Source organism: Rhipicephalus sanguineus, chromosome 2 (assembly GCF_013339695.2).
Source record: "Rhipicephalus sanguineus isolate Rsan-2018 chromosome 2, BIME_Rsan_1.4, whole genome shotgun sequence".
Taxonomy (NCBI): domain Eukaryota; kingdom Metazoa; phylum Arthropoda; class Arachnida; order Ixodida; family Ixodidae; genus Rhipicephalus; species Rhipicephalus sanguineus.
This window is the reverse complement of record NC_051177.1, coordinates 9,007,564-9,034,491: the sequence shown is the minus strand read 5'-3', so window position 1 is coordinate 9,034,491 and position 26,928 is coordinate 9,007,564. Positions and strand designations below refer to the sequence as shown.

General features: G+C 52.1%; 1 protein-coding gene across 2 annotated transcripts in view; it reads left to right on the top strand.

Annotated features, from left to right (window-relative positions):
- The window catches only part of LOC119382380 (methylmalonic aciduria type A protein, mitochondrial), a 45,406-nt gene extending 25,783 nt beyond the window's left edge, over positions 1 to 19,623 (top strand). For both annotated transcript variants that reach the window (XM_037650075.2, XM_037650074.2), the window contains 2 exons: positions 18,883 to 19,118; positions 19,171 to 19,623. In XM_037650075.2, coding sequence (XP_037506003.1) covers positions 18,883 to 19,118; positions 19,171 to 19,461 — 527 coding nt within the window. In that variant the 3' untranslated portion in view covers positions 19,462 to 19,623. The remainder of the gene's footprint in view (positions 1 to 18,882; positions 19,119 to 19,170) is intronic.
- The last annotated feature ends 7,305 nt before the right edge of the window (positions 19,624 to 26,928 follow it).

Here is a 26,928-nt window from a genome sequence, read left to right as displayed (position 1 = left end):
ACAACAATTTGTGCTACTAGAGGTGTTACCTCGCAGGTCAGCAGGGCACGAGAGACCGTCTGCCTGTCTGCTCGGTTGTTTTATTCACCTCCCGTGTCCCTCCCCACCGCGAGGGTTGTTTCCCTCGCAGGGCGAGTTCCCTTTCCCGCGAGCCGGGATGCGAGGATTGGCGTGAGGAATGGCGGGAAAGAAAGGGTTGTCCGGAAAGGGCGACAGTGCTCCTCTCCTAGTGGTCCCTCGGCTCCCGCCGTCAGTTCGCGATCGCGCCAGCCTTAAGGAAAGGAAATGGGCGCGCGTGCTCTCCCACATCCTCCTCCCCTTAAGAAAGCCCTCGGACGACAGAGACTGCACCATGACGTAATATTTTGTTATTCCTCATCGAGGAAGGCTAGGACGGATCGGTCCAGGTCCGTGCCCTCCTGCGGTCGGCCCTCTGCCGTGGGTGTCGCCGGTGCCCCCACTGGCGTCGCCGCTGCCTCCGAAGTAGCCACCACCGGCCTCGTTGCAGTCTTCGCTGCCGTGCCCACTTGCGTCATGGCTTCCCCAGTGGTCGCTTCCGCCGTCACTGCTGCGGTAGGTCTGTCCTGCTCCTGCAACCCCATGGTCCGGACCGCGCCTCCTTGAGCCCCGCCTCTCTGGTCGTCGGTGGTGATTGAGAGGAGCGAGTTAACGAAGTGTTTCGTTCCAGGCGGCCTCTCCAGCATGGTTCGGGCTCCTCCGGTCTGGCGGGGCTCGGGGTTTTCGGCGTGCTGCGCCGTGGCCTTGAGGGAGCATAGCTCATCGGGGTGTCCAGGCAACCCTGGCACGTCCCGGCGGCTGCGGCCCCGAGGCAGCTGGCTCTCCCAGTTGGGTTGGCATTGGTCTTCGGGCCTCTTGCGTGGAGGCCGGGCGGTGAGGCGATGGGGTAGCGTGGAAGCGGCGGCGTGATGTACCGGTCGACCTCCAGTCAGGCGTCCATGCCGATGCTTGCCGGTGGTGCTGGGGCTGCGACAACGACGATGGAATGTGGGTGTGGGCTCGCCGTGAGGAGGCGGTCTCCTCTCCGAGCCGTCCCGGCGGCACCTATTTCCCTTTTGCTTATCCAACATGCAGAGTTGTCTCCGCCTGTTTCGCAAGAAGTACCGCGGCTCGGGGCTCTTCACTCGGTTTCGAGCGTTCTCAGCCGCCGCCTGCGGCTCGGAGGGGGACTGATAGTCGTCCCCATGCTCCTCCCGTGACACGTAGCGTTTCAAGTCGCATACGTGCACTGGTCCACCGCTCGGTTTGCCTTTCATGTTCGCGAGCCGATAAACAAGCGAGGAAACCTTCTCTCGCGCTCTGTATGGCCCGGACCATTTCGGTGCCAGCGAGGCTGCAAACTGTTTGCTAGCGTCGCTAAGAACATGATGGCGTCGCAGCACCAGATCGCCCACTTCGTAGTGTACGTTCCGATGCGAGCGGTCGTACTGCGCCTTCTGTTGTGCCCTAGCAGTGCCGAGATTACTGCGTGCTTTACGTAAAACTTCCGCTAGCTTCTCGCGCAACTGCGCTGCGTATTCAGCTCGTGCTGATGACGCCACTGGCACTCCACTGCGATCCGCGAGTACAGTCTCCATCGGATTCGGCAGTTCTCTCCCCAGGTTTAGAAAAGAAGGCGCATACCCGGTCGAGCGGTTCACAGTCGATCGCAACGCAAACCCGATCTCTGGAAGGTAGGTATCCCAGTCCTTGTGCCTTTCAGAGAACGCGACAATCATGTGCTTGATGTTGCGATTGACTCGTTCCGTGGGGTTCGACTGAGCATGGTAGGTGGTTGTTTTCTTGTGCTTAATGCCAAGCGCGGCGCACGTGTCAACAAACACCTTCGCAGTAAAATAAGACGCGTTGTCTGTTATCAACTGCTCAGGGAAACCAAACCTGATGAAAACCTCCATCAACTTATCCAAGATCACTCGAGCCGTCAGCTTTCTAAGGGGGAAAAGTTCTACCCACTTAGTGAAGTGATCCGTGATCACCCGCAAGAATTTGTTTCTGCTAGGAGTTGTGGGGTACGGTCCCATTACGTCACATGCCGCGATTTGCCAGGGAGTCTGGCTGTTGATCGGCTGCATGAGGCCGGGCGGTCGTCCGCCTCGGGGCTTGACGCTTTGGCACACGTGGCATGAACGGGCGTAACGAATCACATCCCGCTTCATGCCTGGCCAGGTAGCGAGGCGACACAACTTAGCATAAGTCTTAGGGCCGCTCGCATGCCCAGCAATGCACGAGTCATGAAAGTAGCGAAGCAGTGCTCCTCTCAACTTGCGCGGTATCACGACCTTGAATGACTCACTTGTGTCATCGTCGGATGGGATGTGCCTCAGCAGGACGCCATCAGAATCCATCAGATAAGAATCCAGCGCGCTCACAGCATTACCAGCTGTTGCCGAGCGCTCCGCTCCGACAGCAATACCAGCTGCCCCCATGTGCGCGGTGGCCTCTCCACCCGGCTCCCGGAGCCCGTCGAATACCTTTCGACAAAAAGGATCTCTCTGCTGAGCTTCGAACAGCTCCCTTCTGCTGAAAACAATCCCCGCGCTAACGACAGCCTCTACGTGGTTCACACTTGTGCCTTGAACTGACGTTTGTTCTACTGTTTCCGTTAGCGCTACCTCGAGTGTCTCGCTCACAGTCCGTTCCGGGTCATTCTCGTGACGGACTGGAGCACTCGATAGTGCGTCGGCCGCGGCATTGTTCTTGCCCTTGCGGTAGCGTACGGTGAAGTCGTAACGCTGCAGAAGCAATGCCCAACGAGCCAGGCGGCCACTTGGTTCGTTCAAGCGCCTCAACCACGTGAGCGCCATGTGGTCCGTCTCAATAACAAACGCCACTCCGTCGATGTAATAGTCAAACTTACGGAGAGCGAAAACTATCGCGAGACACTTTCTCTGTTACCGAGTAGTTCCTCTCCGCCGGCGTCAACGAACGGCTCGCGAACGCAATCGGTCGGAGGACACCTCCATGCTCCTGAAGCAAAATTGCTCCTAACCCCAGGTCGCTTGCGTCTGTTTGAATCACAAACTCCCTGTTCAAATCGGGTAGCTGCAGTTCAGCCGTGTTAGCCAGCAACTTAGTGAGGCGACGCAGTGCGGCCTCCTGCTCTTGACCCCAAGCCCAACGCTCGCCGTTCCGCAAGAGCTTTGTCAAAGGCGCCTGCACTGCCGCGCAGTCTGGAATGAATTGGCGATAGAAGTTCGCCATCCCCAGAAAGCGCCTCAGCTCGCCGATGTCTTTCGGCGACGGATAGCTGACTATCGCTTCACGCTTACCCTTATTCGGCAAAATGCGACCATCGTCAAGCGTGAATCCCAACAATGTTATTGGGGTCGCCGCTATATGAGCTTTGTTCGGGTTCAGACATGCCCGCAGACCTCAGCCTTTCTAGAACGTCTCTTTAGTGGCGCAAGTGCTCATCGAACTTTTTCGAGTTAACCACTATGTCGTTTGGATATGCGAGGGCGTGCTGCCACTCTGCATCTCCCAGAACTTGGCCCATTAGCCTCTGATAAGTAGCGGGAGCCCCCACCAAGCCAAAAGACATTCTCCTGAATTGGAAAAGTCCCCTGTGGCATGTGAAAGCTGACTTCTCTCTGTCCCGCTCGTCCATTTCGACCTGAAAATATCCACGACTAGCATCGAGCGTCGTAAAGTACTTCGCCCCGCCTAGGTTGAATACTAACGATGAAATGGATGGAAGAGGGTATGCGTCCTTCTTCGTAACCTCATTCAGCCTGCGGTAGTCTACACAAAGGCGATAAGTATCATCCTTCTTTGGAACTAGAACCACCGGGAAACCCCATGGGCTGTTTGACCTTTCGACCACGCCTGTGTCGATGAGTTCGTCCAAGGCGGCGTCAAGTGCTTTCCGCTTGGCCAAGCTAATTGGTCGGGGATTGCATTTCCAAGGTCTAAATGTGAACATATTCGACAGAGATCTGTCTGGCTGGGTGAAAAATTTATAGCTTCTAAAGTTAAACTTTAGAAGCTATAAAACTGACCCGATGTTTCGGGACCGATTCGGTCCCTTCCTCATGGGTGACTGTTCGGCCGGCTCCGAAGCTAGCGAGTTTCTTTGGTGGTGTCCCCCTCGTTCTTGTTGCCGCGGTGTTTCTTCCACTGGTTCCATAGACCGTGCACGTACACACTCGGCAAGGTTCCAGTTGAGCGGTTGACATTTCCCGGTGTTGTTTGGATATGCCAGGATTCCAAGAACTGCCTTTTTGTGTGGTTGCCTTCCGTGTCGATGACCCGGGCGTCGTCAAAATTGATGCGGTGGTCCATCTTTTCGCTGTGTTCAGCGAGGGCGTTTCGCGCAGCGTTGAAGCTACGCACGTCGTTTCGATGTTGCCGTATCCTTTCGGGGAAGTTTTTTGTTTCACCGATGTAAGTGGCGTCACAGTCCGTGCATGGAATCTCGTAGACCAACCCGGCGCATCTTTCTTTTGGCAATCGGTCTTTTGGCCGTGGCAGGAGACGCCCGATTGTTGACACGGGCTTGTGCGCTACCTGGATGCCTTCTCTTCCCAGCACCCTGGACAGTTGCTCGCTGATTCCCGGAACGTATGGGACCGAGATGCGCTAGGAACGTTTGGGGGAAGCCTCATTGTTAGTGTCACCCATTGCAGAAGAATGCGGATGGGGGACGCTTTCCCGGCGTCGCTGGCGCACTCTGCGAATAAAGCTCTTCGGGTATCCATTGTCCAGGAGGTCGGTGGTGATCGCTTTTTCTTCTTTTCTCCGCATTTCTTTGGAGCTGCAGACGGCCTCTGCGCGATTCAGGAGTGTTGACCACTGATGTTTTGTGGGCGGTCGGGTGGTTAGAGCTGAACTGCAGGTATCGTCCGGTGTGTGTAGGTTTTCGGTACACCGAGAAGCTCAAACGTCCTTTCAGCCCCGTTTTTTTTTTTGCCGTTTCACTAGCACATCCAGAAAAGGAAGCACGTTGTTCTTTTCATGTTCCACGGTGAATTGAATCGCCGGTTCCACCGAATTTAGGTGTGCCAGGAAACCGTCGATGTTAGACTCCTTGATCACGCAAAAGACGTCATCCACATACCTCAAAAATATTTCTGGTGGTTCGGCGAACGTGTCCAAAGCTCGTCACCCGTGTCACCCGTGTCAATTGTGTACTTGACCAGCGTAGTGCGGCCCGGGCGGTCAGTGAAAATCGCGTCGTACTCGTACAACAGCGACGACAGCTGCACCCTTTCCCTTTCTGGCATGCTTTGTGCCTCTGCCAAAAGTGGGTGCACTGATATTCCCTGTACCGCGGCACATTGTTCTGGCGGGGTTACTCGCTTACTCCGCGCGCTTTCCTCCTCTCTCACTCGCGCTGCTCCCTGCGATTGGCATGCCGTTGTCAATGCGGGTGCTTTCGAGAAAAGCTTTAGCGCGTCTCCGTCGCGCTCTCGGTAACCTCTCTTGCAATGTCAATGACAATACCTGACTTGGCGAGAAAGTCTCGACCCAGGATTAGAGGCATTGACAAACCGGGAAGATGGACGAAGCGTTGTCGCCTCACGCGTCTTTCCCAGCGGATAAGTCTAGCCGCACCGCTCGATTGCGCTGTGCCCGAAGCAAGGCGGAACGTGGTGTTGCTTTGTCTCAAGCGGATATTGTTCTCGCAGAGATGGTGCAACACCTCGTCCCCAAATAATGAAGCGCTTGCCCCAGTATCCAAAAATGCTACAAATTTCTTTCGAGCTATTGTTAACTCGATTAACGGTGCGGGCGAGTCTACGGCATCACCTGCGCGACAGACTGTAGGTGCTAGTGATCCGAGCGCATCGGTAGGACTACTGATCGCCGCGCGGTGCCCGACGTGGTTCACCGGCGGCGTCGTCCGTTTCCCGAACCGCGTGTTCGCTCCTGAACCGGCGTGCGGTCGCATTCGCGGGCGATGTGCCCCGGTGCGCCGCACCGGTAGCAAGGACCGCGGAAACCACGCCGGCCCGGGCGCTCGTCGCCGCGATCCGGCGGGCCTCGCTCCGCGTTGCGCCGCTCGTCTGGGCTCGTCTCGACCACGTGCTCCTGCCGCGGAACGTCATGTGCAGGCGCAGCACGGGCCGTACGAAGCGCGTAAGCGTAGGGGTCCAAAGCGCGGTCTGACAGTTCCCAACCGCGCGGTACGTGCTCATCAGCGAACGATGCTGACGCTACCCCTAAACGCCTCTGAACTGACCGCGCCACCGTTCCACGCGCAGCGAGGCTCGAGTGACTGCGCTGCGGTGGAGGCGGGCGGTACGCTCGCGCCGCGAGGATGTCCCCTTGTATGCGCTTCGCTTCGGCGGCGAGCTCTTCTAGGTCTGCGAACTTGCATTCCCTGAAGTGCGCCGCAAAAGTCGGGTGCGCTTGCCGTGTAACGCGCTCGACTTTCTCCGCGTTGGTGGCGAGAGGGTTAGCGAGGCGATAAAGTTCGTCCATCGCCCGTACGTACTCCAGCAAGGATTCATCCGGATGCTGGGTGCGTAGCTCCAACTCCCTCCTCAAACGCCACTCATCATTCGCCGGAAGGAAATCGTCGCGGAAGCTCTCGCGGAACTCTTCTACCGTGCGGGCGCGATGTCCGGTCAGTCGGAACCATCGGGCCGCTTGCTCTGTCAGCGACACCAGGACCACACGCGCGAGAAGTTCGGCGTCGGGAAGCCCCATTGCCTGCTGATAGTAGAGCAATCGGTCGAGATACTCATTTGCGCTCCTGCAGTCGTGGTAGCCACTGTAGGTAGGCATGTCTACCTTGACACGTGGTCCCGCACTTTGCGAAGGAGGCTGCGCTGTGTTTTGCAATGCGCTGGCTAAGCTCTGAATAACTGACAGCGCATTCTGCAAGAGTACCTCGCTCGAGGGCACACTATTGCCCGAAGACGCGACCACATCTGCGGCTTGTGCCGAAGCAACATGTGGCGGCATCTCGCTGTTCGCGTCGCGAGGTGACGGGGCGCCCGGCGTGGCGCTCTCCGTCGTAGGCCTAGACCCTCCTAACGTGGTCGCTGCAACACCTTGGTTGTCCCGCGTGAAACAACCAAAATTTACGCTGTCGGAAAGTCCAAACAATGCCCCCGCGTTAGCCATAGGATCGACATTCTGCGACGCGACATCAGACATGAACAAATCCTGGAATTCAGACATGCCCGTTGTCCTACGTTGACGGAGCGTCGGTAGTCGCTCGCATCTACAAAACTAGCCGCGTTGCCAAATTCGTTAACGTTGGGAGCCAGATGAGGGGGTCCGCTCTATGCACGGCTGGTGCAGAAGCCTAGCTCCGGTCCCAGCCGCAAATAGTCGTACCGTGTCAACGTTCCCTTCCCGTAGCGCGCGTCATCGCAGCTACGACGGGTTCGGGCGAATAAGGCAACAGGCCAGAACAACAAACAACACTTTATTGCTACGCTAGCAATAACGCGTAAATGTCGCGTAGAGGGATAGTCCGCTCTCGTAGAAAACAAAGGGTAACGCTTACACCTTCGGTCGATGATCGGCTGGCGGGTCTCGGGGCGGTGAGGAGCAGGGCACGAGAGACCGTCTGTGCCGTCTGCCTATCTGCTCGGTTGTTTTATTCACCTCCCGTGACCCTCCCCACCGCGAGGGTTGTTACCCTCGCAGGGCGAGTTCCCTTTCCCGCGAGCCGGGATGCGAGGATTGGCGCGAGGAATGGCGGGAAAGAAGGGGTTGTCCGGCAAGGGCGACGGTGCTCCTCTCCTAGTGGTCCCTCGGCTCCCGCCGTCAGTTCGAGTTGCGTTTGGGCCGCTGAAGTGAAAGGTTATCTCCTTCGCGCTCCGCGACTTTGAACGCGATCTCGACGCTTCCCTCAGCGGCCGCGCGGCCCCACGATTCCTGAGTGGACGAGCGAGGCCATGCCTCGGAAGCCCTCTGGAAAGATCATGAAGAAGGCCGGCAAGGATCAGAGATCCCTCCAACAACAGGAGGAGATTCCCGAGCGCCAGACCGTTTCTGTCATTGGTGACCGGCCACTGACCGTTTCTGTCATTGGTGAGTGGGACCCTTCGGGCCTTCCAGTGATCCACGGACGCGATGCATCGCAGCCCAACGGAAAAAACAGGACGACGAAGAGTACCAGAACTTCGAAGCCTGGCTAGCTCAAAAGCGTGCCACACAGCGTGCTGCAGCCCACGCGGCACATGCAAACACAAGCACGAGCTCGGCACAAGCACCGACTGCGAGCCCCAACCAGTTGGAGCAGCAGGCGGTGACAACCATTGGAGATTGGCTGCTCAACAAGGCCAAGGAGGCAGCACCGGTTGCCGCCGACCTTCCCGAACCAGCAGCTACTACGCCAGTCAACACAGACGACGCCCCGTCTCGTTCTCATGCCGCGACGTCGGAAGACGAAGCCATGGACGCCACGGCGACCTCGCGTAAGTGGGGACGCGAGGAAGACGCAGCTATGGTGGAAGGCCCGCGGAAGCAAGCGAGCACACACGCAACAGCGGCAACAACAACAACAGCTGCAGCAGCACCTGCCGCCTCCCCCTCCATGCGGCACGACGCGGCGAGCCTGACAGCAACTCCTGCAGTCCTCCTCCTCTCGCAGGCGGCCTCCGCCGGCATCGTGGCTGCGCCCCCTGCGGCTCCCGCAGGAAAGAGGAAGAAAAACAAGCGGAAAGCTCGCCCCAAGCGCCGGCTCCCGGCGCGCGAGTACGAGACATCCGCAGCAGAGGCCCCGACAGCTCCGAGGCCACTCAACACCACGGTCGCCGTTCCGGGCCCGTGTCCAGGCCCCCTGCCAGCCGAGGACGACTTAGTCACCGTCGTCACCAAGGCAGCACAGCGGAGAGCCAGGGCACTCGAGGCCGCGGCTGTTGCGATCGATCCTGCCGTGGTAGGGACAGCCCTGTTCCGTCCCTCAGCCCCTGGCGGTTCTTTCAGCGGATCGCCGCGCCTGACACTCGCGGCGGCGCTCGCTAAGCGGCCCGGTGTGTTGGCGGTGCGTGTCAACCACCGCCTAAACATCGTGGCCGCGGACGCGTCGACGCCGACGTGTTTGTCGGAACTCCTCGCAATCAGGGAGCTCGGCGGCGTTCCGGTCACTGCCAGGGAGCCCGCGGATCGTCGCTCCAGCACCGGCTTCGTCTACGGCGTGGACGGTGACCTGACGAACGCGGAGCTGCTCGCGGGCATCACGTGGCGGTTCCCGTGCTCTCGGCAACGAGGGAGCGGCCCTCGGTGAGACTACGATTCGCCGCACCGCTCCCGCCTGAACGAGTCCTGCTGCTTGGCCTGCAGTTGAGTGTGCGGCATGTGAGACCGCGACCACGCCAGTGCCAGCAGTGCGGCCGCTTCGGCCACGTTGCCGAGGCATGTCAGCGCAAGGGAGCGTGCATCCGCTGCGGCCCCCAACACATGGAGGCGGAGAGCTGCAAGCCCCGCTGCGTCAACTACGGCGGGGCCCATTTCTTCAGTGGTTATTCAGGAAAGGAAAAAGGCACCTAATTTCTGTCTGCCTATAGGCGACACGGCGCAGTGCTGACACCTCCACCTGTCCTCGCTGGCAGGAGGAAAGGAGAGTGGCCACGCTCATGGCCGTCACTCCAACGCCGCTCTCGAGAAGGGCGGTCAAGGCCGCAGTACGCGAGGAGTCCCGTGAGGTGCGCTCCTACGCTGCTGCGGTTAAGAACAAACCTCTCGAGGGCAACACCATGGATCCCGGCCTGCAGCGCCCATCTCCTGCGCCGCGCCGATCCCTCCTGCCAACGGCGAGCTCCCCCAGGTCGAGCCTGCCTGCTGCCCCACCCGCTGCGCCTGCAGAGGACCCGCGGGACACCCTCATCACAAACCTGCTGACCACCCTGCAGGCTGTGATGCAATTCCTTCCTGAGGAGCATCCGCTGCGAGCCACCTGCCTCCGGGCGATCGGCACGCGGTCCGGTGCCCCCGGGAGCGAGTAGACTCGCCCCTACACGTCGGGACATCCTCCTGAGGAAGCCCGGCACCGTCTGCTGCGGCGGACTACAACCTCGGCTGCGGCATTCAACCGCTACAGCCTCAGCTCCACGCCAACCTTGCCGCGCCCACGCCTGCTGCGCTTTGACCCCTTTCCTCTTTTTCTTTCTTCTCTTCTTTTTCTCCCACTACCCCCTACCCCTTAAGGCACTGCGCCGTGCTCCCTATTGGGCTGCAGAACTTAGGTGCCTTTTTCCTTCTCCTTTCGAACCACTACCACCACCACCAGTTCGCGATCGCGCCAGCCTTAAAATGGGCGCGCGTGCTCTCCCACACCGTGAAACCAGTCCCCCCCCCCACCCCCCCCCCGGTGGCGCTGCGGCGGTGGTCCGGGAAACTAGGCCCGTCACGCCGGTTTCGGAGCACGCGGCAGGCCGTACCCGTGCGCTTTTTATCCAGCGGCCATGGTCCTGCAAAGAGCCCCTCATTGTGTTGACAGTGTGCTCCCAGGTCCAAGAGAAAAAGTGCTGTTCCTTGTGGCCCCGCATATCCTCGCCACCAGATGACACCACTGTGGGAACACAGCGCCATCTCTGCTTGCCCCACTGGCAACGCCATACAGTAAAAAAACACTATCGGGGAATGTGGGCATCTCTACAATGCTAAGCAGGTGGCAAAATTATAGGGTCTCAATTGCAGTGATATTTAATTGAGTATTATTCAGTGACATTATTGAGTATTATTCAGTGATATTGAGCATTATTGAGTGATATTGAGTACTATTGCAGTGAAATTTAATTTTTGCCGCTGCACTAGCTGGAAGCAACTGACGTAGCTCAACACTGAAACCACTCTTACCAGTGGAACTCATGCCACAGTTGAGGTCTTGTGCAATAATTAAGCATGCAAAGAGAGCTGTTTTGCAAATGAGCTCCTTTTAGAGCAAAGCTTTCATTGCCTGCTGTGGCCTGAAATGCACTGGCAGTGCCGGTGCATTCCAGGCCTTCCATTGCCTGCCCCCACTCCTTAGTGGGTTCCAGAAGGAAACCACTGCTATTCAGCACCAGCTGTGCGAGGACAGCAGTAAGAACTCCCTTTCTCATTTGTGGTCCCATCCTCCTCACTGACAGTCTGGGCAACATGTGTATTGTGCAAGTCAAGTGGAGGAACGCTGCGCTGGCCACATTATTAGTTCAGCAGCAATTAAGGACTTAGTCAAGAGTTCGACGAAAGTTCGTCTGGTCAGGTATCATGATGAGGATGTAGATGCGGTGTAGATCCCAAGCCATCCCAGGGCAGGTCGTTTCAAAGACGGGCCGGCGTCCCTTATGTTCCTGGGGTCAGCGAAGCCCTAAGCCGTATCTTTTCAAGATATGACCTTCGCGTTGCGCGCATGCCGTCCAACAAGCTTAGGAATAAGCTTGTGAACATGAAGGATCGTTTAGACAGCAAGCGATACCCCAGTGTTGTCTATAAGGTGCCATGCGCAGGCTGCAGCTGCAGTTACATTGGCGAAACTGGCAACTTCACCAGGAGATTAAAGGAACATCAAAGAGATGTCAGCAACAGCAAGAAAGTGTCAGACGCCCTTGCTGAGCACGCCGATAATCACGGTCACTTCATCGATTGGGACAATGCCGCTAAATAGCCAAGGAAAAGAATTCGACGACGAGACTACTTTTGGAATCTGTTTTTATCCAGACGACTGAGGACACTATCAACAGGACAGATGGGAATCTATCTGCCAGTTACACTTGTTCATTACGTCACATTTTAGCATAAAAAAGCGACACACGGCTCTTGCCTGCTTAGTGTGAACAAGGAACCCGTACGGGTACCGAAACGTCTCTGTGTTCTTCACCTTGACTTGGTCAGTGACCGCATCTACATCCTAATTAAGGACTTGTTGCGTTTCATTCAGCTGTGATTCCTAGTAAGGACGCAGCCAGGACAAGACGACACCGTTGGTCACTGGCCTCGTTGGAAGATGTCTACAGGCTATGTCTTGTTAGCTGTCACCCTTTGCGCTGATCACTGTCGACGTGAAGAACTGTTGGTGCAATTGACCACACCAGGCGGCTTGAGACGTTGACTGTCTCTCGTTATGCCTCATATTTCTCTATGCACTCACCACTGCTCAACATCCTGCAATATCAAAAGCTATGCCATGCACAATAACACACATTCGTTCCAAACTAGCTGTGCCACGACACTCACCGGACTATCCCTCTGTCTAGATAGATTGATAGATAGATATAAATAGCTAGCTAGATAGCCGCCTACGTCTCGGTGCTCTCCTGGTCAACTCCTTAACTTGGCAGATACCAAAATTGGTTCTAAAAAGACAGGGCGTGCAAACACGGACACAAGAAAGAAGGCAGGACACCACAAACGCCGACTAACAACTAAAGAGACGCACAACGGCTGAAAAGAAAGAAGGCACAAAAACTTATCTGCGCATGCCCATGCAACTGGCGAACCTATCAATCCGGCACGCGTGGCGGTCTATGTGGAAGATAACTGTTAAGGCATTTGATTTCATCTTTATACAAGTTAATCGACGGTTGGCTCACACATGCGCTACTACTATTCTCGATATGCCATGCTTCAATCATCAGACGCGTTTCTTCATTTCTATGCCGCGCATTCATCGAATTTTGGCGTGCACTTACAATCTCGACAATGTAAAGATAGATTAGAAGGTGAGCCTCCTGTTAGCGGTCTCTTATGTTCCAACAATCTCTGGTTAATGCATCGGCCCGTCTGTCCTACGTAGAAGCGGCCGTAGCTGAAAGGTATTTGCACGCCCTGTCTTTTTAGAATGAATACTTACCAACTAGCTCAGATCTCTGTTATTCTAACCAAAATTGGCTTAGGAGACAGTGAATGTATGAGGAACATTACTGGCAGGTCACGACATGGATAACATGACATACCTGTCATGAAACCCAGTCATGTATGGCGCATATGCATACCACGGCCCTTGGCATACGAGCTACAGGTAAAACCCAAGAATAGCAAAAATAGATGTTGGTAGTTTCATAAGACAATAATAATGGAAATTGCTGGGGTTTTACGTGCCAAAACTACGATATTGTCTCGGGGGTCTGTGATGCAGGTTCTTTTTCTGTTTACGACAGCTCTCTAAGACCGAGCTTAGGAGAGCTTTATTGAGGACAAAGCCGTTGGTTTAACAAACAACACACACAACATTTAATTATACACTGAAGGAGAAATAACTACACATAGGCAAACGCTTAACAAAAAGGTCACTGCACGCGGTAACATACTCTTAATAACAAACAAAATGCGAGTTCAAAGACCTAAACTAGACAGTCTAGTTCTGACGCGGCTGAGCAGCGGAGCGGTGAAGAAGACTAGTTCATTCTCACCAAATGGCTTCGGGCTGGGTGACTCACACGCGATGGGAACGCGGTGGCTCAGGCTTGTAGAGTTGACGCGGGCTGGCTGGTGACGAAGAGGAAACAATGGCTGCTGGCCGATGCACTGAGATGCCAGGGCAACCTGGCCAGGCAGCTGGAAGCACAGCTCGGGCCCGCAGCCCAACTGCTGCCGCTTGCCTGCTGGAACCAGAGTCCGCAGGCCTTGTGGTGGAGTTCACGCACCATGTCTATGGCCTCTCACGGGAACCCGATGGCAGGAAGCCCCGGCCGGTTGAAGTCCTGGAGGCTCGGGTCCGAAACCCGATGGCCATCTTCAGCGCCCGGTCCGGCGACAACCTTCTCCTTGCCTCGCTCCCTTCGAACTCCCCCTTGGAACTCCGTGCACACGGCTTTTCTTGCTCTCCGGTCCACCTGTCTACTCTTCATTGGACACTGCTCAATCGCCGCGTTGACAGGTGATTGGCTCCTGACATGCTCCGTGCTATCTTCTCATTGGGCCACTTGTCCGTCGAACCCTTGTGCCTCGCGCCCTCGTGAAGGTTTTCGTCGTCGGCGTCTTCCTTTCGGCCATGTGCTCATCTCCGCACGCGCACGCCTTGTCGTCTTTCTCTTTATGGCTCTCACTTTTCAAAGGCGCACAATTCAAACGCGCACTCCACTCATCACATAGGCCCCTTTTCCGAAGAGTTTTTCGCTTCGAAAAACTGCCGCTCAGTGCGCGTAACACTCACCGACAGACTCTAAACACCACACCTCTTGTCTACTGACCCGTTTCGGATACAGTCAATGCGCACACAAGGTATATCATTTACGACAAGTAAATATACAATTCAACAAGTGTTGCAATGCGATCGCATGATGCTGCACGGGTAACAGCAAAGTCTGTCAGTTACTAGTCACTGCACTTTACTAGCATAGCCCAAGCCAATGCACTTTTGCACCCTTACACTTCCATTGAACATAAAGTTCCGGTAGCCCCAACTGTTCAATGCAAGGACAAAGAACCATACGAAATTTCTTGATCGCTTTCCACTCAAAGAGCTGCCACATAAGCTAGGTACTTCACCTTACATCCGACATCAATATCTGTACATCACATCACATTCAAACTTAAAAGAAAGTTCACAACAAACTCGGCTATCTACAAGAATATCTGTATCCGTTGTCAAAAGGGAAAATCCAGAAAGCAATCGGGTATTGAACTCGATGCTCAAGTAATAGCGTCTCACATGAGACGAGTGGCCCTTTTTTCGCGTTGAGAAAACTGTGGCAAAGACGCTCTGAAGCTTGTTCACTAAAACGCGCGTCTATACCCTTGCATGAGAACAGGGTGCGCAACGGAATTCCTAGTCACAACACAGCAAGGATTGAACCCAAACACGAGGCGTTGCCTCCAGACGAGCCGAGACATGAGCGTCTGAACGACGTCTTCGCTTACGGGAGTGTCTTCCTCTGACTCGCGAACTTTTAACGAACCCAAAACCTTAGAGAAAAGACATTCTGCGCCCCGAGACGCCACGGGAAGCGCATCAGGAGGCACGTCGGTGATCCTAGAGTAATGTCCTTGCAATAGGCCAACTTCTAGTTCGCCTTCAACCGACTTAGCGCTGGGTTCCACGCTATTGACCTTTCCATATTGATTATCCGGCTCGGCCACATCGATATATGCTGGGGAAAACACCTCCGATGCTAAACTGTTCGCTTGGACAAGTGCTACTGCACTCTCTCCATGCTCTTTCGGAGAGACCGCATCTGTATAAACCCGATAAGGCTGGCTCTCTCTCTTTAGAACAGAGTCATTCACATGGTCTTCAACCATGTACGTAGCGCCTGTTACCATCTCCTGTGGTACACAAGGATCGGCGTCCAAACTTTTTTCACGGCACTCGCCGTCATCACCTAGCCGACCTTTTTGTGCTCCTTCAGTGGAGCTGTTGAGAGGCAATCCTACCTCTTCCTGATACGTGCCTGGCCTCCCAGAGGTTCCAAAGCACCACTCACTCTCAATGGAACTACCTTGTTCCACGCTTGCGAAGCTATCCTCCGCTTCATCAAGCTCTGCAAGAATCTTGCTTTCTTGGCCGCCTACCTCTCTGCCATCCTCTATCTGAGCTCCTGGCTCTGACGAAAGGCTATGGCGAGGTTCAAGGCTAACCCTGCAGAAATCCGACTTACTCCATGGAAAACTGCTATCTGAGCAAGCATCGACCGCTTGCTCACGTATCTGTATCTCCAGTTGCGTCCCTTTAGCCATCGCAAGTTCGAGTCGCCACTCAAGTTCTCGCCTCTCCACTTCGAGCTGTTCCTTTCCAGCTCTTCGTTCCGCAGCCCGTTCCTCGCATGCTCGAGCCATCCGCTCGTCATACCACGCTTTAAACTCTGCTCCCTTGAGACCCATACGTTCCGCCAATTACAATAATTCCCACGTGCTCGCCATGGTCTCAACAATTAAAACATCAAGTTGATAACAAACGGCTTTGTCCTGTCGCTGCGGACGCCAATTTGTGATGCAGGTTCTTTTTCTGTTTACGACAGCTCCCTAAGACCGAGCTTAGGAGAGCTTTATTGAGGACAAAGCCGTTGGTTTAACAAACAACACACACAACATTTAATTATACACTGAAGGAGAAATAACTATACATAGGCAAACGCTTAACAAAAAGGTTACTGCACGCGGTAACATACTCTTAATAACAAACAAAATGCGAGTTCAAAGACCTAAACTGGACAGTCTAGTTCTGACGCAGCTGAGCAGCGGAGCGGAGAAGAAGATGAGTTCATTCTCACCAAATGGCTTCGGGCTGGGTGACTCACACGCGGCGGGAACGCGGTGGCTCAAGCTTGTAGAGTTGACGCGGGCTGGCTGGTGACGAAGAGGAAACGGTGGCTGCTGGCCGACGCACTGAGATGCCAGGGCAACCTGGCCAGGCAGCTGGAAGCACAACTCGGACCCGCAGCACAACTGCTGCCGCTTGCCTGCCGGAACCAGAGTCCGCAGGCCTTGGGGTGGAGTTCACGCACCATGTCTATGGCCTCTCACGGGAACCCGATGGCAGGAAGCCCCGGCCGGTTGAAGTCCTGGAGGCTCGGGTCCGAAACCCGACGGCCATCTTCAGCGCCCGGTCCGGCGACAACCTTCTCCTTGCCTCGTTCCCGTCGAACTCCCACTTGGAACTCCGTGCACAAGGCTTTTCTCGCTCTCCGGTCCACCTGTCTACTCTTCATTGGACACTGCTCGATCGCCGCGTTGACAGGTGATTGGCTCCTGACATGCTCCGTGCTGTCTTCTTATTGGGCCACTTGTCCGTCGAACCCTTGTGCCTCGCGCCCTCGTGAAGGTTTTCGTCGTCGTCTTCCTTTCGGCCATGTGCTCATCTCCGCACGCGCACGCCTTGTCGTCTTTCTCTTTATGGCTCTCACTTTTCAAAGGTGCACAATTCAAACGCGCACTCCACTCATCACAGGGTCGTGACGTCGACGAAGGCAGCAGTTGGCATGTCGAAGATGAAACTATTTGGCCGAACTTGTGGCTGGGAAACGGAAAGTCAAACTACAGCAATACACACTGTACACTGATAGTGGTGAACAGAGTGTCGGCTGTCGATAAAACTGAACCGTGGCAAGGCGCGTTGGCATTTATACATGCAGCATCCAACATTCCAGCCTTATCGCTGGTGGCTGCGTTAGTTCGAGAACAAACCCAACTGTTCGCATTTACGCTCTCAAGCCTAACAGATGATCCTAAGATAATCTCGAATGTTCCCAGACATTCTGGCACGGTTTGCACAAGGCAGCAGCTACACGTGCAATGGGCTGGTAACAGAAAACATAGGAAGGAGCGTGTGTGGCGATATGATAATGTGGCAGGCTATTGTGGGGGGCTACGGAGTGATTTGGACCACCATTTGAGCTCCCAGGTGTTCTTTATATTTTGCCCCCCTTGAAATGCAACCGCAGTAGCCAGGAATCAAACCCTCGAGCTTAGTGGAGCGATACCTTATGCAGTAAGCTAACATGGCGGTTAAATTTATAACACACCTTGTGTCTGTTAAACAAGAGAAACTCATGTTGCTTGTTATAGTAGATGGTGTTATAATGTAGCAGACAAACGCTGACAAATGTGCTACAACGACCACCAGCCAGCAACCACGCGGTACAGATTGTAAGCCCTTAATAAACACACAACTACATTTGTCACCAAGGATGTCGATTCATGTCGTTAGACTTGGTAAAAAGTGTGAAGGTGTGCCATAGGCAGCTTCTTATCGACTGCCTCGCACGAAATCGATTCCACGATGGGTGGCATCTGCCAGAATTTTGTTCTACTTCAGGGTGTGATTTTGTGACATAAATGGCCATTTGTGCTTCTTGTATTTTGTGAACTCTAGCTGACGGCATTGCTTGCTTAGATGCTGCACTCGCTGTTTCCAGTAAACGGTGTGAACATACTGTTTTGGCATGTTTTACAGTGAAGGTGTTTGCCTGTAGACTGTGTGTTCCACAGGGGGTATTCTGGCTGGCTCACATCTGTATGTAGACAAAAAATAATAGTGATAAGGATGGTGGAGTGTGCTGATGCAGCAGTGTGTGCGATGTAGAGCACTGTGAGGGCAAGACAGTGCAGTGAGTTCAGACTGGAGGAAAAAAAGAGCTTATAAACCGGAGGTGTCAACAGCAGCAGTGCAAAGCAAAACTGCTAGCACTGCCAAGTGGACACTATTGTGGTATATACTGTACACTAGTGTAGTATATAACGTATATAACTCACTATGGTATATAGTATATAACGCACTAGTGTTGCATATAACGAAAAAAAAAGCAATGTGAATACACACAGTGAAAGTGGGACCGTGCAAAAGCGGACCATTGTCTGCGCATTGGAGAAACGATTGGACAGGGAGCTTTGCTGGTAATCAATCCCCATATGAATGTTGCGGCCCCACAAATTTTCTTCTCAGTTGAGGCCTCTCAGTCGCCTGCTGACATAGTAAAAATGTTTGTACTCGTGTTGCAGTACTGTACGCGTGAATACGGTCCTTAGACAGCTCTAACTAATTGATCAAAACCAGAGAGTGACTGATGATGATGATAATTTTAGCAGTGAGATATATTTTATGTAGCATCATCATCATGCAATGCCACTGCTGCTTTTATTTTTTTGCTGCACTGTGGAAGGTATGGCTTCCCTTAAGATTTTTTTTTTGTGTGTGTTCTACGATGTAAATCTTGGAAGGTGCCTTGTCCCCTTGCCTTCTTGCCCATGACCTTGGCAACAAAAGGAAGAAGCTCACGTGACAAGTTTGCTTATGTTTGACAGCTATGAAAAATTATTTCGGCAGGATATTTGTGAAGCAACAGAGCTCAAAAGTAACGTCATTGATGTCTATGGTAAACTTAGAGGGTGTTGCAAGGCTTTGGCCCTGTCCAGACAAGCTGCTGGAAAGCCTGTTTGGTGTATGTTTGTGTCACGGACCCTGATGATCGAAGGCTAAGGTGCTGCATTACGAAAATTCTATCGCACTGTTCTTCACACTGCAATTGTCTCGTGCCATGTGTGCAGGTGTAGGCCAGAGCGAGTACATGGTGGCTGACATGGTGGACTTGTTCCTTTTGCTCATACCACCCGGAGGTGGCGATGAACTGCAGGGTGTTAAAAGGGGCATTGTAGAAATGGCCGACCTTATAGCTGTGACAAAGGCCGATGGTGACCACATTCCTGAGTGCAGGCGCATGGCTGCCGAGTACATCAGTGCCCTCAAGTTCATGAAGCCTCGAAGCCAGCTGTGGAGACCCAAGGTGGGTTCTCTTGTACCTTTTAGGTTGCTTGTGCAGCATAAATGTTGCGCAGGTTCTTCAGGTGTCTGCAAAGGCCAACGTGGGCATCTCTGAATTGTGGGCTGTTGCGCAAGACTACAGGAATGCCCTGGAGCCCAATGGGGAGCTGGGCCACCGTCGCCAACAACAACGAGTGCGCTGGCTGTGGACTTATGTGGGCTCCGAGCTAGAGCGCCGGCTACGTAGTCATCCAGGCATTGCCGCTTGTACAGCTGAACTGGAAAGTGCAGTCATTGAAGAAACCATCACACCTGGTCATGCCTGTGATGAGCTAATGTCACGTTTTTTCAAAGGAAACAGCTAAAGATGCTGCAAACATTATTTTACTACACTAGTGCCAGTGGAAAAATTGAGCCGACTACAGCTGTGCACTCGTTTCCTGCAACTGCAGTCACTCCTCATACAACGCAGAGTAGCAGAATGCTGTGTCCACATCCTAATTAAATGATACATCGTTGTGCAACAATGCTGTAATGGAACAGCTTTCACCTGCTATGAAACTAAATAATTTAGCCACTCACGTATTGTCATACATTCACAATTACTCATCGGAAATATTCACTTCATGCTGTGTAAAAAGGCAGGTGTGTAACGAACAGCTGGCTACCTTGTACAAGTTGCCTTGGGTACACATGCCAGAAGCTGGCAAATGTTACTCATCAAATAATGATGGTGCTCCATGTCATGAGTACCATAATTAACACATCATTGCACGAGTCATACAGTGTGCAGCATGTTTAACCTCTCATGACCTGAATTTCTTATATGAAGAAACAGAATTCAATCTTGCTTCTACTCTTTGATGGTGTTCTGGGAATGTGGAAGACAGACCATTTGCTGCAACAGTGTAAACGTGTGTGCCTTTGTTGCAGGAAAGCAGGCTACAAACACGTTTATACCCTTGTCAAATTTTTTTGGAAGCAGAAGAAAGCACTCACTAGCCAATATGATTCTACAGGTGGCTTATTCTGACCATCGGTCGGAGCAAACTTTATTTTTCTTCCAGGGCGAGTGTAGCAATAACCACAACCATGTCAGTGAGTCGACAGCCTTCTTGCAGAAAAACATGAAAACTTTAACTCTACGAAAAGAAAAAAAAGAAGACATGCATATAACCCCTGTATATAACCTGCACCCCCGCTTTTAGAGCGCCCATTCCTGCTTTGAGCGAGTAGAGAGAACGAGGACGAAAGAGAGCAAATGTCTGTCGATATCACCAACCACTGGCCTCTAACCTCTCTTTCTTTCTCCATCATGTGCACTGGCCCCTTGGTCGGAGCTCGTGTGCATGCAGGGCTGAGATATGCGCTGCAGCTGGTTTTCCTTGTCGTAAAGGGGCTGTCAACATTTCAATTGGTTTGCAATGCCTGCAATGCACAGAGTGGTGTGCGAAGCACTCAAGCGCTGGCAGTGTCTGGCAATATGTAACGAATGTTACATTGCTACAACTGCAAATAGCCAAAACTTCAAACACAGTTGGGGTTGCCCCAACGCGAAGCTGCGCTCAGAATTCGCATTAGGCAGTATCGTAATTGTCGGTGAATTTTTTTGGCACATTTTTTTGTTTTTTTGTTATATGCGAGAAAATACGGTATGTCACTCACAGTTCTGGTATGTGGCAAGTTCTGGTATGTGACAATGCATATTCTCAAAAATTCTTCAAGAATTGGTATTTGTTGCCCTGCATTGTCTTTCACTAACACAAATATGTTTAATATATGCTAATAAAAGGTGACATATTGCTGATGTGGCATAACAAATTAAGATAGCGAAGAATTCACATAGCAACAATCACTTCAGAAGGGTTGCTGCTCGGGCGAGTTGGTCATCTATAAATTTAATGTGTGTTAGAACCACAGTACATCTAAGAAAGAAACAGGCGTAGAGAAAGGTAGGCGCTAAACTGTTTATTTCACGCCCTTCATACCCATCTTATAAACATAACTTGTCTTGCACGTGTTCTTAATCCAAGAAACGTCATTCCGACAAAGACATTGATGGCGAGCTCACACACAAGTTTCTCAATTCTGCTATAGCTTTTAGTTCCCGTGATTCCTAAACTGGCCGATTATGACACAGCTATTGGCCTCAAGATCTTGGAGTGGCGCCCTCTCGCGTGTGACGTCAGAGCGGGGACTCCGCTCTCAACCGCGCTGCAGCAGCCGCTGCTCCTGTAAGCGGATCGTCTGCTACAGGCGGGAACTTTGTCGAACGAACAGCCTCGCGACGGTCCACTAACGCCTCCAACGAATGTTTTCGTGTGTAATCTTGAACTTGTTTTAGTTGCGGCCCAATCGACAGGGCCAAAAATCCCCCGGATGGCCGACGAGCGCGCTGATGCCACCGACCGCATTGCTGGTAAGAAGGGGAAACTATGTGTGAGTGTTCTCGCTCGTTATCTTGTTTCCGCCGTCCGATACCAATTAGTTTGGGTGTTTCTTTAGATATTTCAGTAAGCGTGCCGTTCTCCAGCATATGCAAATATGTACATAAAGCTTGTGAAAGGTCGCGGTGCCTCATTGAGGGCGAGGCGGTGTACGACGCAGGCCATGTTGTTGAATGCGCGGTCGATGCGCGGACGTCAACAGAGATCGCATCCCCGTTGCAGCTCTCGTCCTGCGAACAAGTGTGCAAGTGCCACCATGTTGGACACCCTCCTGCCGATGCTCATGATCGCAGTTTGTCCCGTAATGTTGGTTCAGTGAGAAGTTGATATTACGTCGTAGTTGATGTTAATACCGCACAGGGCCGTCGCATGGGTATTAGAATATCATTATCATCATCAGCCTGTCTACGCCCACTGCAGGGCAAAGGCCTCTCCCATGTTCCGCCAATCAACCCGGTCCTGTGCTTTCTGTTGCCACGTTATACCTACAAACTTCTTAATCTCATCTACCCACCTAATTTTCTGTCTCCCCCTCACGCGCTTGCCATCTCTTGGAATCCAGTCAGTTACCCTTAATGACCACCGGTTATCCTGCCTACGTGCTACGTGCCCGGCCGATATCCATTTCTTCTTCTTGATTTCAACTATGATATCCTTAACCCCCGTTTGTTCCCTGACCCACTCTGCTCTCTTCCTGTCTCTTAAGGTTACACCTATCATTTTTCTTTCCATCGCTCGCTGCGTCGTCCTCAAGTTAAGTTGAACCCTCTTTGTAAGTCTCCAGATTTCTGCTCCGTAGGTAAGTACCGGTAAGATGCAGCTGTTATATACCTTCCTCTTGAGGGATAGTGGTAGACTACCATTCACGATTTCATAATGCTTGCCGAATGAGCCCCATCCCATCCTTATTCTTCTAGTTATTTCACTCTCATGGTTCGGCTCCGCGGTTACTACCTGTCCTAAGTAGACTCCTTTACAACTTCCAGTGTCTCGCCATCTATCGCAAAGCGCTGTTCTCTGCCAAGATTGTTCCACATTACTTTAGTTTTATGCATATTAATTTTCAGACCTACTCTTCTACTTTCCGTATCCAGTTCAGTAATCATGAGCTGTAATTCGTCTCCCGCGTTACTCATCAATGCAATGTCATCAGCGAATCGCAGGTTACTGAGATACTCTTCATTAACTCTTATCCCTAATTCTTCCCAGTCTAGGCCCCTGAAAACCTCCTGTAAACACGCGGTGAATAGCATTAAAGAGATCGTGTCTCCCTGTCATACGCCCTTCTTTATTGGGATTCTGTCGCTTTCTTTATGGAGGACTATAGTGGCTGTGGATGCGCTGTAGATTTCTTCCATTATGTTTATATAGGCTTCGTCGATGCCCTGATTTCGCAGTGCTTGCATGACTGCTGATGTCTCCACCGAATCAAATATAGGGGTTGGTTGTATTCCGCGCATTTCTCTATCACCTGATTGATAGTATGAATATGGTCTATTGTTGAGAAGCCTGTACGAAATCCTGCCTGGTCCCTTGGTTGATTGAACTCTAATGTATTAATTCTGTTAGCAATTACTTTTGTGAATAGCTTGTAGACAACGGACAGTAAGCTGATGGGCCTGTAATTTTTCAGGTCCTTGGCGTCCACTTTCTTATGAATCAAGATGATGTTGGCATTCTTCCAAGATTCTGTTATCCTCCCCGTCGAGAGACACTTCGTATACAGGGTGGCCAGTTTTTCTACAATAATCTCTCCACCGTCTTTCAACAGGTCTGATGTTACCTGATCCTCACCAGCGACTTTGCCTCTTTGCATTCCCTTTAGGGCTTTCTTTACTTCTCCTGTCAATACTGGTGGGATGTCAGATTCCTCTGGGATATCACTGCTTCTTACGTTATCATCCTGAATGCCTCGGCTGCTGTACAGATCTCTGTAGAACTCTTCCGCTACCTCAACTATTCTATCCATATTGGTTGTGACCTTGCCATACTTCTCCCTTAATGCATACATCTTATTTTTGCCTATGCACAGTTTTGTCTTCGTAGCTTTGAGGCTTCTTCCGTTCTTTAGAGCATGCTCAATTCTCTCCATATTATACTTTCTTATTAGAATATAACAAATAGTTAATCGCTGATTATACCACGCACAGGGCCACAGAGATTAACGTGGCAAGGGCAACCTGGGTCGAGTTTCACGCCACGCAGCTGCCTAACGAAAAGCTTAAAGAGCTCCGCTTTTAAAGAAGTTTCTGCACTGCCTCAGGTGAAAACTTTTAGAGAATTTGCATTAAACAGCGGCAACAGGTTTCGCAGATGACTTTATGATAAGCAGTCCGCTAGGCGCGCGCTTGCCTTCACAAGCAAAATACGTATGTACACCATCCAAATGCAGCCGTAGTCTCAGATATCCTGCGCCACTCAGCTGAGCTGACAAGGCGCGCTTACGTGCGAGGCTATTCGGAGGCCGCGTCGTCGGCTCCTTGTCTAGGGGCCTTCGCGTGAGGTTGCGGGACGGCACCGCACCTGGTGTAAGCCGCCTATGCTTATAGCCTGCGTGCAATAAACGGCTTAAGTATTGGCGACGCACTTAAACACGGTCATAAGCTTACCTAAGAGTGGCGCGTACGGTGGGTAGCAGAAGTCACTGTCCACCAAGTGCTTGCTGCACACAGTCGATGAAGGCGTGGGGCGCATTCCCATTCTGAGCTTGATGATCCACTCCTTCTTCAGCTTCGGGTCCTTAGGGTAGTTGTGAAAGCTCACGCCTTTTTCACGAGCGGACGAAGTACCCTGAGGCACAAAGCAGTACTTCACCATTGCGCAGCGCTCGCCGCGGAGACAAACGGCCGCAGTTCCAAGAAAAAGAGCTGTACTTCTAAATGAATGTTAAAAGCAGTCCCACGATTGTTCGAACAGCGTCAGTAGCCCCATACGCAAGATAACCAATTGAACTGCTTTTTTTTCTTGTTGAGATTTACCACAACGGTGGTTTCAACACAGCGCTGGGCCTACGTAGCAGACGAAAGCGCACGAATCCCCGCTCTGACGTCATACAGGCGCCGTTCGCAGCGCCGCCATCGGTCGCATACCAGGCCAATACAGATGAGTGGAGCATCCACAGCCTTTGCGGTGCGCCTACCCTTCTCCAGGTCGTGCTTCTTTCTTATAGATGTGCCGCGCTAATACACGCTACACTTGTGAGCCTGTTGGTGCCAAAATGTTGTGTGCCATCATAACACCATTTTCTTTTTCTAAATGAATCCATTATATGGATGAGAAGGAGCTGAAATATATGTTCTTGTGTTTGGTTTCTAAAAAGTAATCTTTCTTACCACAATGAAAATGGTGAGTGCAGTGTTTAGGGTGCATTTCTTAGGTCCTGAGTTGGCACCACACTGCTTTGTGGTTTCCAAATACCTACCAATGTTGCCTAAAATCAGCTTGATTTGTTTGTGCAATGTAGGATCTCACATACAGCGTGTCACAAATTCGTATTACTCGAAGAAGCCACACATATCTGCATAAAAGTGGTGATGTCAGGCTGTTTAGGTTGCACTGTACTGCACTGTCTACACAGTGTACTGAACAAGTCTAAGGATTGTGACATTGAATGCTGTTCTTTCATTGGTGACAGCATTGCACATGCGAACATTTGGAAATCACTAGGATTGAAGCCTAGCCAAAGCACAGCCAATATGCTGAAAGAAGTGGACCACAATCGACGATACTTTGCGTACACAGTTTCACGACAGCTCACAAAAGAAGCAAGGCAAGCCAGACGACAGGCTGAAAAGTGAAAAAAATGTAACTTAAAGAAAGGTTACTAAGCTGGTGGTTACTAAATGAATTACAGTTGATCCCGGATATATCAAGCTCGGATGTATCGAATTATTGGCTATATCGAACAGTTGAGAAATCCCCTTGAATTTCCCATGCAAAAGTATAGGGCTGGTGCACACGTATATCGAACTCCCGCACAGCGAAACAAGCCTCCAATATATCGAACACTGGGCCGCGCCAAACTCTAGGGAGTGCATTTTTTCTAACAATTGTTGGTCGTTTTCGGCCGCTTTCTGTCAAGTTTAGATCACTTTTCGCGCGCAGGTGACGAAAAGGCGGTGTCGTTGCATTACGTTGATCTGGTTGGTTGCGCAGCACTTGCGAGTGGAACGGCTCGTTTGATGCACGATCTGTAGGTTGTAACGCGTGTGCATAGTGTTTCAAAGGGGTCGATTGCCGAAGGCACCAAAATGAGATGAATGTGGAGATACTCGGCAGCCTCATTGCAATGCTCGCATTCTCTTCCCTGTTTGTTCGCGCACGATGGCATGCGGGCCCGAAAAGCATGGCCTTCGAGATCCGCGACGTCATGACGTATTTTTGGCATTTTCGGTTATAAAACACACGTCTCGGAGGCTGCGCTTTTTCTTGCTTTTCACGTCAAAGCATCGGCTGCTTGCTACAAAGCTACAAGTGCCATCGCCATCGCCAAGATGTCGACGGTGGGGACTCGTGAAGGCGCGAGACTAAAAAGCCACCAAAACATCGCCCAATGTTAGCGGTATGAGAACCATTCATGATGGCTACCCTGTGCGCCTTGTGTACCCAAAAATTCCCTAGTCAAGTCGACAAAAGGACAAAACCCGAGGAGGTCGTATCACACCGATCACACTCGATAACATCCGTTGTGTTTATTTTGTGTGTATGTTGTGTTACCTCATGAGTGTTGATGGATCAGCAGCCTACCTTCTATGGTCACAGACTTGGATTAATGGTGTTGCCCATTAGCGGTTAACTGTCGTAAGTGCTGGATAGTCCACTGTATGTGCGTGTGTGTTCTTTTTTTTTTTTTTACCCGAAATTTAGCAGTGAGCTGGAGCTCAAAGCACACTTCCGAAGCAACTCATAGTCGTGTTGCATGTTCACAGTGCGTTCAACCTTCAGGCCACTTAATTCTGTGCTGTGTTTTAATCTTTGTTCGTATAAGTTGTCCCCATCACATTATTATTCCAGAAAGTGGCCGTCCCCGTCCTCTAATCAAATGAGCTTTTGCTAGCATTTGCGCGGCAGGTCGAATAAATAAAGCGACCTGCAAAAGCTGCTAGCGCGTTTATGAACGGTTATTACAGTAAAAGCCGTTATGAGATCACAACAAGGGCCGTTTTTGGCGCCGTAGTTGTCCGCCGCTGCCGCCGCTGTCCGTAACCACTATCGCTCGAAATAGAAAAAAATAAATGAAATAAGAAAAAATTTCCAGGGTGGAATGAGGTTCGAACCTGGGCCCTCTGCGTGGGAGCCAAGTATTCTACCTCAGAGCCATGCCAGTGCTTGAAACTGTTTTGCAAAAAGACTGTATACAGGCTTCATGTCGGGATGGAACCACAT